The 16400-nt window shown below is 35.9% G+C and overlaps 1 protein-coding gene across 3 annotated transcripts in view; it reads left to right on the top strand.

Annotated features, from left to right (window-relative positions):
• The window catches only part of DYM (dymeclin), a 271365-nt gene that overhangs the window by 193972 nt on the left and 60993 nt on the right, over positions 1-16400 (top strand). For all 3 annotated transcript variants that reach the window (XM_033087487.1, XM_033087488.1, XM_033087489.1), the window contains one exon: positions 15701-15883. In XM_033087487.1, coding sequence (XP_032943378.1) covers positions 15701-15883 — 183 coding nt within the window. The remainder of the gene's footprint in view (positions 1-15700; positions 15884-16400) is intronic.

The raw sequence follows: 16400 nt of genomic DNA, 5'->3' as shown, positions 1-16400 counted from the left end.
ACTTTCTTACGAAGTTGTTTACTACTGGTCAGTGAATTCAAATTAGAGTCAGAGTAACTTTTGTTTCATTATTAGTAGTGCTTTAACTCATTAACCAACTCCAAGTCCTAAGTTTCCCATAACCATTTTGAATGCTCCATATAATTACTAATGTTCTTCTGGTTAAGAGTAATACCAGTTACAAAAGAGTAATGCGTGGATAAACACATTTCCATATGGTTCTTGAAATGCCTTATTCTTTCATCCAACAAGTATTTGAGCAACTGATATTTTTTCAGGCACTTTCTCTGCCCTCAGACATCATTGAAGATAAAAATGTCTGCCCTCATGAAGCCCACATTCTAATGAAGAGAGATGTATAATGATTACATGCGTGGGTCAATGAATGAAATGGTAGAAGGTCCCATGGGAAAATAAAGCAGGATAAAGAAAACGCACAACAATGTGAATATTCTTAACTATACTGAGCTGGTAGAGAAATGGTTAAGATGTAAATGTTGTGTGTCTTTTACAACTTTTTTTTTTTTTTAAAGAATACGAGCACTGGGATCCAAAAGAACTAGATTTAACCTTCATGTGACCTTGACCTTATTAACCCCTCTGATCTGTGGTTTTCTCATTTATTCAATAAAAACAATAATGCCTAGCTCATGGGATTGTTGTGAGAATTAAATGAAAGAATGCATAGAAAGTACTTAGTGCAATATTTGGCATATAACAAGTACTATGTAAATACTGCTTCTACCACCTGAATGATGGGAAAATATGTCCTTTATTCTCCCATCGCTAAAAACTAAAGCTTATTATTGAGGAAGGCTATTTAAAATTCTCTTTTCAGTGCACTGTAGCAGAATAGAATAAGTTTACACTGCAAGTTAGACATAATTCAGTTTTAGCCCTTAGTAGGTATGTTACCTAAATATTTAGTTAGCGACCTTAGACAAGTTATTGTGGCTCTAGACTGAGTTTCAGTTATCTCATCTAGAAAATGAGGATCCTATTATCTATTCTGTAGAGTTGGATTGAATATTAGTGATTATACATATAACATTCTTGGTACAATGCCATGATCATAGATTTTCAATAAATGATGGATATCATAAAATGGTTGTATTCATTCAAATATATTTATCATTGTTCAGGAATGGAAGGTAAAAGGAGCTTTTCCATATGTCCTTCCTGGGCAAAATTTATCTGAACGTAAGAATACTCTTTATTTCTGACTGAATTAACGGCTTTAGAACATACTATTAAATTGTATCTTTTTCTCAACTTTTGAAATTTGAGCATGTATCTTTTCTTTATTTCGCTGGATTTTGTTTATCAACAGAGACTTATCACCTTTCTATTTAAAGAATGATGGAGTGCTCTGTTGTTGGTGATTGTGGCAAATTAACGGTAACTAGCATAGTGAGGCCCAGTGTTAACCTGCTCTTTTTCAAGTAACATGTAAATGCTATGCCAGAAAGGACTTGTGAGATACCAGATGCAAATAAAGTACTCCTTTTTTCCCCACTAGAGATTTAAGTACAAAAAATGAGGTCTGCATCTAACACAAATGCTCTAGAACTGGTTCCAAGAACATAATGGAAGTGACTACTTAATCTTTTTGAATTTCAATTTTCATATCTGAATATAAGCACAACAGCCCTATTTTTAATTAGCTATTTAATATCAGTTTTTAAATAGGATTAACTACAGTAAATACAAAAGTGAAGCAGCATAAATTCAAGGTCATCATCCATTCAAAATATATGATTTTATTCATCTAATGTTTTGCTCTAGAAATTGAACATACAGTGATGAATGAACAGACATGGACCCTGCCCCACCTCAGGGAGCTAGTGGAGGAAAAGAACAATCATTTAGCAAGCAAATGAATACAAAATTATAAATAGGCCTAGGGAAAATAACTGTGACATAATGCAAGAGAATTGTGAGAATCCTAATTTAGATTAGGGTGTGTCAAGGAGATGGGGTATTTGCTCTGTGAGGAAGTGATACTTAACTGAGACCTGATGGATGAGTAAGAGTCAGCCAGAGAAAGAGTCAGGGTAGAGTGTTTTAAATAGCATGTGCAAAGGCCCTGAGGCAGGACAGACCTCTGTTTATTCAGCAAACTGTAAGCAGGCTAAAATGTCTTGGAGAGTAGCATTAAATAAGATTGGAGGTTTAGGTCAATGTCAGGTTTAGGCTATGCCAGGCCTGATCGACTATTCTTTGTAAGGATTTGGGATGTCATCCATATAGTTCAGCATAAAGTCAATGAAGGGTTTTGAACGATGGGTGTACCTTTGAAAAAGTATTATGGAGAAGTGATTTAAAGAGGTAAGAGTTGAGATTGAGAGGCCAGTTAAAGGAAGGTGGTCAGAGATGACAGTGGCTCGAAACTGGGAGAAGTCTATACTGGAAATGGAAATGTAGGTGTCATTAACCTGAACAGGATATTCAGAGTCATGGCAATTGATGAGAAACAGTGAAAGAGAAAGTAGCATGAGAAGGATAGAGGGATTGGTCCAGAGCTCTGAGGGGCCTCCAACCTTCAGAAATTGGATAGAAGAGGAAATGCTTGTGACAGGAGGAACAGGGGAAACCCCAAGTGCATGGTTTCAGAAGAAGAAAAGGTGAACCAACTACAGATTGAAGATTGAGGATGAAGTGAGTATTAAAACATAACCACTAGATTTGGAAAAACAGATGGTATCTGGGCATCCAGAAATGGGAATTAATTTGAATAGTATAGGCTGACAGGTAGCTAGATTGGTCATGAGAAGATTCTTTTAGGAATTAGATTTTTTTAATTGAAGTCTAGGAAAGAAAGAGTATAAAATTAATTATTTTCAATATCCTAGTGAGCCATTCTTACCTTTCAATATGTCTTTACCCCTGTTCCTGTTTCTTAGCATACCCAAATTTATGAAGTTCTTGTATAGACTAATGAGTTAAGCTCGTTTAAAATGCAAGTTTTATATTAGTACTCGTAATAGTAAACCTCGTAATATCTAAATATCCTGATTAATTTTCTTTTAATCTATGTCCATCAGATTTGAAATTAAGTTATGCATAGTAAACCAAGTGAAAAGTATTAAAGTCAAAGTGTACTTGCACAACTCAGGTTGTAGGAAGCTCCAAATGGCCTCATCATAGCACTGGGATTATTTCCATGAGATTGCAGGACATACTTAAGTATCTCTTATGTTATATAATAAGCTTTGCAGTCACCATGCCATCCATGGTTCAAAGGAAATACTTCTTGAAAGCATGTGTAATGTATTTTTGCATATTTGCCATTTTTACTCTCAAAAAATATACAGGAAGAGATTTTGAGAACTGAGTGCAAATGGGTAAAATGAGTGCTGTGTAACAAAGGATGACAGTGCGTGCGTGCGTGCGTGTGTGTGTGTGTGTGTGTGTGTGTGTTTGGCTTTTGTAAAAGCTTTAGATTGTTTTTTCTTTTCAATCTTTCATCCTACTGTCCTTACTATTATACTACTTATGTAAGCCTTCTGTCCATTGAGTTCAAAGCACTTACAATCATCAAGTCATTTATTTCTTGGATTTATTGAATGAGTACCCATTGTTCAAAAGCCTGTGGGCGTAAGTACAAAGTTATAAAAGCACACAAATTAAATGTAATAGCACAGGAGAAAGAGAAAGCCAGCAGGATCACTGCTGTGCCTACTGGGAACGCCAGACTCTTATAAAGAAAGAAAAGAAGAGAAAACAAAAGAGAAAAAGAAAAGGAATAAAACAACCACCTAGGATTCGTCAGATTCTGAAAGTTACAAAATAAATTTGTCAGTCAAAGGGAATGACCGTGGGGTACTGTTAAGAGAGGCCTAATTGAATTTAGAAGGTGCTCTGGAAAATGCTCCAAGTCTCATGGTCTCAGATTTTCCTCTAGTAACAAACCATGAGAAATTACTGCTCTCTTCTGAATTTTTGCAGATACAAGGGTATTTGGTTAACTGCCATTGTTTCAGAGCAGTGTCATAAAATTTGAATCATGATCTTATTCTCAGGTTCCCAGTTAAATCTCGCTTTCATTTCTTTCAGCACTTTAGAAATGTATCTATTTCTTTTTAGTTGTCTCCTTCATATGGAGGTTTTAAAAAATGGGTATTTTCACAATTTAGTAAATCAGAAAAACTTAAGTGATTCTAAAATTAATTTAGAAGAGGAAAAGCTTCAGTTTTCAAGGGTAAAGAAGTCAATAGGTGATTGAAAATTATAAAACTAAGAAATACCAGCACATGTATTATTTCAGAATAAGAAGACAGATGTAGGAGGAGATAGATAAAATGGTTCAAAATATTTGGCTCTGGGGAGTGGGAGTTGGGGAAAGGAAAGAATGGGTCCAGGAGACTGCTCTCTTTTTGTTGAATCCTGTGGTCTTCTTGACTTTCAAACGATACTCATTTGTTACTTTGATAAAATTAAAATTGAAATAAAAGTTTAGGGAAAAGAAAAATAAGAACAGGAAGACAGACCCTCACGTACAATTACTATTTAGGATCATTTTCAAAAGTGAATCTACATATTATCCTCTAAGTCTTATCCTGTAAAATAAGGGTCTCGTCAGCACCCTCACTCTATAAAGCATGGTCTGATTTTTGAGAGATTGGCTAAAACTGCTAATAAATTATGCATTCTACAATTAGGCATTTTCTCCTACTTCTGATATTCTTCTGTATTTAATTGGAAATCTAATGACTCTGACTGAAACTCTTGAAAGCATCATAATGTGAAGTCTTAAATGGGACACTTCCTGTGCTGCTTTTATTCAGGTCTCAGTCTAAATTTCATTTATTTATCATCCTTGTTCTCTCCCCACCCTTTTTTTTTTTTTTTTTTTGCCTTCATAGCATTTCCCACAGTTCACAGTTCTCTCCCACTGGACTCTGAACTTAACATAGGCAGGGATTACATCCCTTGGTCACTGCTTTAATCCAGCGCCTTTTCATAACACTAGTCATTCAGTATTTGTTAAATGAATGACAAATTTCATCTGGGATATTGTGTTAGCTAATTGGTAGCTATTGGGAGGATTGATGAAATTGCATCAATTAGCGTGGTAACCTAAAGGAGTTAATAAAACTTCCCCAGCTGCTTGGAGTACATTGAACCAGATCTACCATGGCCAGTAAATTACAGGGGAGCACAGAACACTGGGCAGGTGTTCAGTATTTTTGCTCTTACCAAAGCTCTTAGGAGGTGTAAGGAGTATTCACATAGCAACTGTTTTTGAGATCTTTTGTAAAAGGTGGTTTAGAACTGGATTTTTGTGTGCTCAGTTAATGCAGTTTTAATTTCTCCCTCTGTGTCTTTGTCTTTCAGTTTTTGTATTCTTTTTGCTCAACATGTCTAATTCCTCATCCGATTTACTCAAATTTTAATTGACATAAAGTCGAAGTCATTAAGGTTATAATCATTCTTTTATTTGTCTTGTTGGCATACCAAAGAGTTAGAGTTAGCAGTGACTGTTGAATAATAACCAGTCAATTAGTTCAAATAATGTCACAACATATTTCCTAAATATAAATCAAACACAAGGGGAAAAACTGCTATAATTTTTTTTTGGAGAGGCATTTTTATTCAGAAAGCAACTAGAACTGGCCTTCCATATCCACGAGTTCTGCATCCACAGATACAAAATTTGGGAAAAAAAGTTACGTTGTTGTTGACGTGTGCTGTGTAGTTAGGCCTACGAGGTTGGTTGTGTCTGTTCTGAACATGCACAGACTTTTTTTCTTGTCATTATTCCCTAAACAATACAGTATAACAACTATTTACATAGCATATACGTTGTATTAGGTATTGTAAGTAATCTAGAAATGATTTAAAGTATCTGAGAGTATGTGTGTAGGTTATATGCAAATACTACCCCATTTTACAGAAGGGACTTGAGGACCCACAGATTTTTATATCCTGGGTGGTGGGGCGGTCCTGGAACCAATCCCTCGGATGACTGTAAATTGCTAAAATTGATTTTATTCTGCCATTCTGTTGTTGTTGTTCTTTGGGTATTTGGGAGTTCTTGTTCACCTTACTCCCAGTGTGATTGTTTGGTAAAACCAAGAGATTTTCAGGAAAGTTTTAACTGGTCGTTGGCTTTATTGACGAAATGAGGTAAATATTTATTTGTAATTACTGCTGGGCACATTTACTAGTAGGTCCTTGCCAATATCAAGTGAATAGCATCCGTTACAAAAGACTTTCTGTTGCACCTCCTGTCTGCGATTTACACATGGTAACGCATGTACCCTCTGCCCCACTTGAACTGGCATGTCTAATAGCATCTCTGAGTTTAGACCTTACGGATACTATGGTTTTTCTTTAACTAAAGTAAAAACAAAACTGCCCGTCTCTTATTTGCAAACTTACTGGACAGCTGACCAAAGGCAATTATTGTTAAATTGCCACTTAATGGCCTACATATTGTAGAAAAAGCTGCATCTTCATTATAGTACTTCCTTGTACTGTCACTATGCTTTTATGAGAAGTGCCACCAACTCAATTTTAGCTTTGTTGGCATTGACTACTACTTGAAAGTTTTCTTGTTACACTGTACACATTACTCTAAAACCTCTTTGCATTCCTTATCTTTCTTATAACAAAATCTTTTCTTAGTCCCAAATTGATGCAAGTAGACTAAAGAAGAGCAATGGAGGAAGGGAAAAGTGGGAATCATATTGCTTCTTGCCAACTAGATTTTGCCTCAAGAGATTCCTTTAACAGCCTTTTTCTATATTTCTATATTAATATCAACTTTTTCAGTGCCTTTAAAAGAAGGATTTTGTTCATGCTGCATTAGGGTTTTACTCACCCTATTTTTATTTTATCGTTTACATATTGATAGTTGTTTCTACTAACCTTTGTCCAGGAAAAATATCCAGAAAGTAAAATTAAAAGTATCTCTCTCTTCCAAAGAAATCGGCACCATACAGCAAAATTGACAGGCAGCCCCAACTCATGACTTAATTGATTGCTAGTCTATGACCTAGAGGGAACCATTTTAAGTCGGACCCTTATAACTGTCACACATGTTAGGTTCCGTTTCCCAAAACTAATTTCATATTATAGAAACACAAAAATAGATTATAGTGAATGAAAAACTATTTTATAACCCGTATCACAAACAACAACACAGTAAAAATTGGATTACATAGATGTTTTTGGGTGTGTTTGAGGCTTTTGAAAATATAAGTCCAATGACATTTGGACTGAAGACATCTTGTTTTAGTAACTCTTCCTGTAATAGGCATTCTTCATTACTGTATGCACCTTAAACTGTTTTTAAAATTAATTTTGGCCACAAGAAATAAATTGCAAATTTAATATAGGATTGCCTCCCAAAGTTTTGGAATCGTAATTGCTGGACGATAGACAATTTCCATGGCAACTTCTTCAAGTGACCCCTTCCTCTCATTGTAGCAGCAGACTGAGTCACCCTCATTGCCAGTGACCTTGACTGGGTCAAGAGCATTGGCAGTGGTTTGGACAAAATGTAGGCATTGGTCCCAGTCATTAGGCAACGTTGAATATAACTTTTGGTCAGGACTGGGAATATGGTTATAATGCAGTGGGCTTTGAATCAAGCTGTCTTCAGTTAGGGGTTACCTGTATTTCAGCATTAGACTTGGAATATTTTTGAACATAATGTTTCCTAAGGGGATTAGCTGTTTTAGTATAACAATGGTATTTAGGCTCTTTAAAAAAATCTCCGATTCACAGTTAGCTCAGTACATTTCATTGTAATTCACACAAATGTTCTGAAATTCAAATTTCAACATCATGGAAGCACTTTTCTTTAAATAGACATGAAAGGTCAAATTGGAAAACATGACCGTGGTTTGACTCAGTGCCTGATAGAGTTAATATACCTCCCAAGTACATCTGTATCTAATAGGAAACTTTCATTCATTATTACTAGTGCCTTTACTAGTAAGAGCATGATTTCTTAAGCGGCTACTACATGTTAGGCATCTGGGATAGGTGTTTTACATATTCATTATTTCATTTCCACTCTACTTTAACAGTTTTGCTGATAAATCAAAGTTTAGACTTTTGCCCCAGGTCACATAGAAGGTAAATGGTAGAACAGGATTCAAAGGGTAGCAGGGTTGACCACAGTGCCTGTGGCGCAGAATTCCTCTTCTGTTCTCGGGCCAATGGGTGTCTTTAATATAGAGAGTAATTGCCCTGATTTGAATCCGTGAAGAGCTTTTGGTATCTAGATTGAGGTTCAGCATCCCTCAGTGATATTTGCAATATTATTTCCAAGTAAAAATAACAAGTTTTTGTTCCCTTTTCTCAATGTTAAATTCCTTACATATCTTGAAAAAAGTGTTTTTGAGATATGTCTGCCTTACGAATTTAGACAGGATTTTATAACGCCAAGGTGAAAGACGGGGCAAGAACTGCATCTTATTTTATATCTTCAGTATCTATTCTCACTGCTTAAGACAATGCTGCACGTCCTGAGTTACTGTTAGCGGGTGAAGACCGGTGGAAAAGAGCTTTTGAGTGAATGCAAACTGCATTGTGTCTGCGACTCCACCTTTCCAGACTGACACATTAGACCACACTTTGCCTTTAAGAATTCATTGAAATTTTAGCTGATGTTTTTTTACCCACCTCTTCCTCCGGTGCTCTGCCGAAAGCAAGTGAGTGCTTCTGTTCCCTTTTTTACAGGGACTCGTCCCTCTGGGACTTCATTTCACTTGATTGCCTTGCAAAATCATCATCATCATTCTCTGATGGCCTTAAGAAGACTTATGGCTTATTAAATTATCTGGCTTTTTCGCATTCTTAGGGCAGGAGACACATTCTTTGTAGCATTCCACATCCTAAGCAGAAACCAGTGTCTCCCTGCATCGCCCCAGAGAGCCCTTTTATTTTACATTTGCTGGAACTGAGGCCCTGAGAGAGACTTGTCCAGTCCCTGGCAAAAGTGAGACTAGAACCCAATCTAGGGCTTCTTTTTCCTGACTTTCAGCTACTTCTCTTTTTCCTCTTTTGCTTTTTAAACTTTGTCTTCATACATGCTCCCTTGTATGTGGTTCTTCACTGCTCTTCTTAGCACCACTGACACTTCTTCCCAAGAAAAGAATGAGAAAAGGGCACCAAACATCATAACCAAACATCTCTGAAGTTCACGTGAAATCCATGATATACAAGTGTGGCGCTCACTTCCTCTCCGTGCGTTACCAATATGAACGATAATAACAAACGCTGATTCTTCTACCCTAATCACATTTTTGGTTACTCTAATTTATTTTCTAAATTCAATATTTTCTATATTCTTTATGGAAGATGAGACTTAAGAATAGGAAGAAATTTTTTAAATCTCATAAGCACTTGTTTTTGCAAAGGAAAAAACTGCAACTTGGGTTAAGTGACTTACCAAAGTTCACACAGCTAGTTATTGGCAGAGCTGGGACTAGAACTGGGACTCTTGTATTTCAAATTGAGGTGACGGGAGGCAATCAGTAGCTCGTCAAAGCCATTAAAAAAAAAAAAAAGGTACTTCTTCCTAGAGAATTGTTTTACTCAGATAATACTTTTATACAATGTGGAAGGGTATTTCTTTTTTTAACAAAACCAATGTATTTTGAAGAAGAGTGGAAATGAATACTAATTCTTAAGGCAAAACATTAAATTTTAAAAAACAAAACAAAAACTCCAAGCTCACGTGTAGGCTTACTCTCTTCTGCCAGTAGGAGGGCCTGAGGCAGCGGGGGAAGCACTGTTCTGCACCCCACTTTCTGCCCAGTGTGAGTAGCCTGCTAAGGTAATATGATTGTTGGAGGCTGCAACTTAGTTGGATTTCAATGAGAACATTCCTTTTTTGTGAGTTCCCTGGCTATTTTCCAGGTATGGAAAAACATGTAAAGTTATCCACTGACCCCTAGCAGCCACCATTATCTCGCCTTCCTGCAACCAGTAAGCATGTTTTAAATAACAGACTTCCCAGGGTTCTACTTTAGGCTTGTGGGCCACATTCAAACCCTGTCCAAGGAATGAAGAAAAAGACCACTTCGTTTTACATTCCCACATAAGACCCGCGGTGCCACAACGCTACCTCCTGCTCTCGCCCCCCCACCGCCCCTCGCATTATTAAGGTTACACATTGTCTCATCTGGTCACAGGATTTATTCTTCAGCTGTGATTTTGCATGTAATATAAAGCTAGTTCTTGCTATCAGAAGCTCGATATTTTGGGACAAATCCAGTTCTAGCTAGAAATAACATGGTCACAAAGCTTTTCAGTATGTGTGCCAGTGAATTAACAACATGAAGATAACAAGGGTCTATCACCAAGTGATTGGCTTTGAAGGCCATTTGCGCATTAACTTTAAAAAGAGGCTTGCCTGTTTATTTCCTCCCCCTTCTTCCCCACTTTGGCAAAGTCCCATTAATTTTGTTGAAGGTTTTATTTTCTGCTGAAAATGCAGGAAATTTAGACAACTCTCTTGGAATGCCCCCAAAACTAATACAAACAAGATACATATGCTTCTCTTAAGGAAACTAAAAATAAATGATTTGAAACTATTTAACTATAAATTCCCTCTTAAAAGGGAAAAGGAAGTTTATATAATGAGGCAACCATGAATGCTGTTGACAGGGTAAGATACTCCCACAACTGCCAACTTGTCCCTTTGACGTGAAATCACTGCTTAGCACTGAACTTGCTCAGTGTTCACTACCAACATGTACGAAAACCATCAGAAACATCAGAAAACAGGACCATTTTCTCAGGGTCCCTGTTTTTACATTTGAGATTTTCTGCAATAAAGTAAGTATGCTTCTTTTTTTTTTTTTTTTTTTTTTTGAGAGACTCAAGTCTGTTTGATCTGGGATCCATTCCTGGAATGGAAGCTGTGTGCACTAAAAATAAAATACCATGAATGAAAAGGCACAATATTCTCCATGTATTTTGCTGTTTTACCAATGAGCCATCAGATTTTATTTCTGACAAAGCTAATTTTGACACGGTACAGAGGAAACATGGTTAGTTTTTAAAAGCATGTCTTTTTATAAAACCTTATATTATTCCATAAATGTAAGTCAATTTTTCTATGCCCTGTTCTCTAAAAGACAAGTTTTGTAAATTAGCAGAAGGAGAATTTGAGGCTTATATTTAAGACTAAGAAATGTGATTTCTAAGTTCTTTGTTTGTAGTTGTAGTAATTGCATTAATTTACCAACTTTGGAAAGACATTTATCTTTTTGTTCTTTTTTTGTAATGTCTAAAATTAAAATGATTTTTCTCCTTTAAGATACTTTAATGTATTCGTTTTTGTTTTAAGAAACAGTCACATGGTACTTACCATGTGTTTGTTACACATTGTTTTAAGGACTTTACAAATACTACCTCATTTAATCTTCATGAAAAAAAGTCAAATAGCAAACTTATTTAAATACCAGTTGAAATTCTGACACTCAAAAAGTGATTAAATAACCGTTTAGATCCGTTTAAATACTAAGATTTGGACGACTTCGTAATTTTAAAGAAACTCGAATCAAATTCATGCTAATTTTTCATCTTTTTTACAAGTGGTGATTATTACCCAATAATGCTTTTTAAAATTGAAACATAAAGGCTTTCATTTGTGTATTGCTAGGCATAGTAGGTACCTGCACCAGAATCTAGTCATGGTAGCAACTCGAAGGCTCAGGTAATTTGTAAATTATAATTATTGGGATAGTTTGCCTTGGAAATTAGAATTAGCCAAAAATTTGATACTTTATATCTCGTAAATCAGAATATCCTGGTACATAATTTACCCCTCTGGCCCATGATTATTTCATGATCTGTGTGGTGCCTTGAATCTGCAATATATCTTCCAACACAAATGGAAGGATCCATAAGAGCATGGTTTCTAGGAAACAACTTAAGCAGTAGGAATGCTGGCTGTTCTTTAAAGGGATGATTAAAGTAGTGGTTAGCAGAAAACTGCTGCCACGTGAAAATGGAAATGAATTAGTTGCTGGGATTATAAGTATACATTTATGTACTTATGTACTTATTATGTATCTTAATGGCGGCAACTAGATATACAGAATTACGTCTATGATCCACACAGTCCAAATGATGGACATCTAAGAGAATCTGGATCGGGGAAAGCCTTAAACCAGATTATACTGAAGGACAGTTGACGTTGCTGTTGGGTTGAGGAGAAGGTGATAGCTGTGACAAGGGCACAGAATAAAGACCGATGAGGAGGTGACCTAAGTTGACGGACTTCCCTGCTAAGCTGTAACCGCTTTCTGTCACTACACAGGAATGAACCAGAGGCCTCTCCAAAGGATTCTGTGTTCAAGGATAAGGTGGTTGACCACTTGAAATGAGTGTTATAGAGGGATTCTAGCATTAAAAGAGGGTGTCAGGAGTGTCTTGCGTAACATCTGAATGTGTTTTATGGTTTTATAATTCTTTGAACAAATTCTAAGCTTTCTAACTGGATAGATAATAACTGAATTTCTCAGTATTAAGCAAAAGGATTGCTGAATTGGACAAAATAATGTATATAGAAATTATTGGTATAGTTTTGGGGACATAAAAAAAACAAAACGTAGATACCTGAATTCAAGGAAACCTCATTTTATTTCTCAAGAAATAACCCCTTTGAAAGTACTTGTGGGAATAACTGTGACTGACACCCAGCCGGTGTGAGCTGGTGGGGCTGCTCCGTTGTGTACAACCCACACCCAGCAGTGAATATTTTGACCTACTAGTTGTTAAATATTTTGAATTTCACCCCTGGATGCAACCAGGAAGAAAACTGGCCTTACCTCATAAACTGGGTAGTTGAGCTAGGGTTGGGAGGAGGTCTTTATATTGAAATTTTAATAACCTAAATTTTTTACATTGTTACATGTGGAATAGATATTGACAGAAAATTATAATCCACTACTTTTTTAATTTAAGCTTATTTGCAATTTCTAAGTTATGTTTAGTTTCTCAGTTTTGTTTTCTTAGTAGTTTAACAACATTAAAGTACATGTTTTCTATTATGACAGTCCAACAAAATATGATGTCGTATAAAATGTCATTGCCGTAACTTCTCACGTTATATTTTCAGTTGATTTGAGTAATGTGAGAAACTTGATGTTCTTGTCATTTAATTTATAAATCTGCAGTAAAAATAATCTGTAAAAGATAGCATTAGAACTAGAACTTAACTTGTCACAGAAGCAATATAAGAGAAATAAAATACCCAGTAACTCCTTGAAATATAAGAGGGTTCGTCTAACTCCTAAAGAGCCTTCAGTCAAATTGATTGATGCAAAGTGAAAACTAATGTGGTATATGCTTATTGATGTAAAGATTCCAGTTTATACTTTACCTGACTTGGGAATAAAATAAATGGTCAATCGTTTAGTTTGGGTTTAAATGAGCAGGCGCCTATTTGGGGATTGGATCTATTACTCTGTTTGTTTCAGCAAGTTACTCATTAAAACATTGAAATAAATTATCGATGTGTTTGAAAGCAGAAATTGTAAGTTTTCAACAGGTAATTCATTTTTGAAATTTAGGTTTAATATATTAGGACTTAACATAAAGGGGTATATGAAATATTTATGAACATAAAATTCTGCAGAAAGCTAATTTTTCACTTGTAGTCATACTACCGGTATCTCACTGTGTTGCTCTTAAATGTGTTTAAGAGAGAATTCTGAAACTTGAAGTCTCTTCCTCTTCCTCTACTAATTCAAGTACCAAAATGAGATTGGAAATATAATTGAGAGAATTCTGGTCAAGATTATGTCATCAGTTCCCAATTTGAAGGCTAATCTCTTCCCTTTGCTCTAAAAACATAAAAATACTAGATGAACTATAATAAGAGAACATTTAAAGCACATAGCCACACCCCAAAATGAGATAGATCTTTCTCAGAGCAGAAAAAGAAATGCAAGCAGAGAGCAGGGTCTATAGCAGTGAGCCTGGAGAGCTTCAGGTCTGGAAGGAGGCAGAAGTGGCTGTGAGCTCAGCTACTGCAGGGGACGGCAAAAGGTGCCCAGGTGAGAGGCAACACACTAGTGCCAGGTTCCCTGCTAGAAAATGGGAGCTGGAATAGATCTTGTATTGAAAAGAACCTGACTTAAAGGCATTAATAATGGCTGTTAAGTTCTATGTCTGAGGAGGTGGGAGTTCACAGAACCAACCTCACATGGGATTTTGAGCCAAATTGATAACTGTCTTGGTGACAGACCCTGCCCTTACTATTAATATCTGCAGTGTCATTGCAGGGCAGGCGCGCTCAGACACCAGTTTTGATACCTAGTTTCAGCCTGGACAGTTTCAGACTCTAGGAAGCCACTGCGTGACCCGTAGATTTGGGGCGATTCTCCCACATTAAATGAGCCTGCATAACCAAAATTCCAAAACACATGCTGAAATGTAACTTAATACTAAGAAAGACAGCCAAAATAGTCATGATCACAATTAAGGTAAATTTATCCGAACAGTATTGAAAATTAATGGAATAATTTTGAAAATTCTCTAAGTATTTTTAGTATCCTCAAAGACAAATGAAGGAATAATTACAAAGAAGAATAAATAATTATGAAATAAAAACGGAGAAATGAAACAAGAATATGACTGTGACAGAGAACTAGTTAATTAGAAAATTTTAAATGAAAAATAGTCATTAAAATTGAAAACTCAATAAAACAAAATAAATTCTTGGCACTATCAAAGAGGATTACATCAAGAACCACATCCAACAATGTTATAATTTTTGCTTCAACCAGTGAACATAATTTAGAAAACTCAGGAGGAGAAGGAAAGTAGGTTGTATTTACATATATTTTTGCTCTTTCTTCCAATAGATCTGTTAATGGCTTTCTTTGAATTTTGCTGTTTTATAACTATTTCATGTTCAAATTCCAAAGACTGTTGTTGACTCTGAGGAAAGAGAAAGGAAACAGTAGCCTCTTTATCTGTAAATGTAAAGATCGAAATGACAGTGCAGAAAAATGAGGACATATTCTGAATTAGGCACTTTTCTTGGAATTGGTAAGACCCTACCACCACTTTATATTATGAAAGTCTAATGATTTAGGGTGACACAGAGATGAGAACACAAATAAGTATATATTAAATGAGGGGCGAAACAAGTTCCAAATTTCCTTCTGGATTGACGCGTCTATAATGTATTATGTGAAATTCCTGAAGTTCAAAAATGTTTCACTCAGGGGTGGGGGGTGGGGGGGAGGGTGAGGGCATTGGAGGGCAGTTGGTGACCACAGGATGGCCACGGGTTTGAAAATTAATCTGGGGAACGTAATTTGGTGGTTACCAGAGGGTAAGGGGGTTGGGGGGTGGGGGATGAGGGTGAGGGGGATCAAATGTATGGTGATGGAAGGGGAGCTGACTCTGGGTGGTGAACACACAGTGTGATTTATGGATGATGTGATACAGAATTGCACACCTGAAATCTATGTAATTTTACTAACAATTGTCACCCCAATAAATTAAAAATAAATAAATAAATAAATAAATAATAATTAAAAAAATGTTTCACTCAAATCCTTTAGTAAGTGATAAACCTAATTCCAAAGGATCTGGATGAGTTCTTTTGCATGATCTTTCCAGGGCTGTTACAATTTTAAAGTAGTTTGCTCTCATTCTAATTAACTCTGTGGCAAGGAGAAAACACTGACTCTGTGCGGGGATTTTCTTTCTCCATCAGGCACAAGACCTAAACGTCATCGAAGAAGTGATTCGGATGATGTTAGAGATCATCAATTCCTGCCTGACAAATTCTCTTCACCACAATCCAAACTTGGTGTATGCACTGCTTTACAAACGCGATCTCTTTGAACAATTTCAAACTCATCCGTCATTCCAGGATATAATGCAAAATATTGATCTGGTAAGTGTAAATGGAGACGTCTGTTATGGTTCTTTTTTAAATATTAAAGCAGAGAAAGTTTAACAAACCTTGATGAAAACTAGAATAGTTATAGTGTCTTCAACATCTGCCATTATTATGCTATGTCAATTGTCACATTCTATATGTGTGTGTATGCGTTACACACGTAAACATAGTCGGATATAGACACACACACATATATTTAATAGAATTGAGATCATACTTTATACAGTTCTATATTCTGTTAAATACTTAACATTTTGATCACAAGCATTTTTCTTTAATATCATCAATTCTTTGAAAATCTCACATTTTAATATCTGTATTATGGATGTCCTAAAATAGATTTAACCATTATATCAGATAAGAAAACCAAGATGCTGAGAGAAGGTTTCCCAGGTGATTTTAACACAAATCCAAGTCTAAGAATCATTGTCTGAGATAATGATTGCATATTTGCATAGGGCTCTATCATTGTGGGTTATTTGCATGTACACAATCTCATTTGACCCTTAAA

Source organism: Rhinolophus ferrumequinum, chromosome 19 (assembly GCF_004115265.2).
Source record: "Rhinolophus ferrumequinum isolate MPI-CBG mRhiFer1 chromosome 19, mRhiFer1_v1.p, whole genome shotgun sequence".
In the NCBI taxonomy this organism is placed as follows: domain Eukaryota; kingdom Metazoa; phylum Chordata; class Mammalia; order Chiroptera; family Rhinolophidae; genus Rhinolophus; species Rhinolophus ferrumequinum.
Note: the sequence above shows the minus strand (reverse complement) of the source record. Positions and strands in the feature narration are given on the sequence as shown.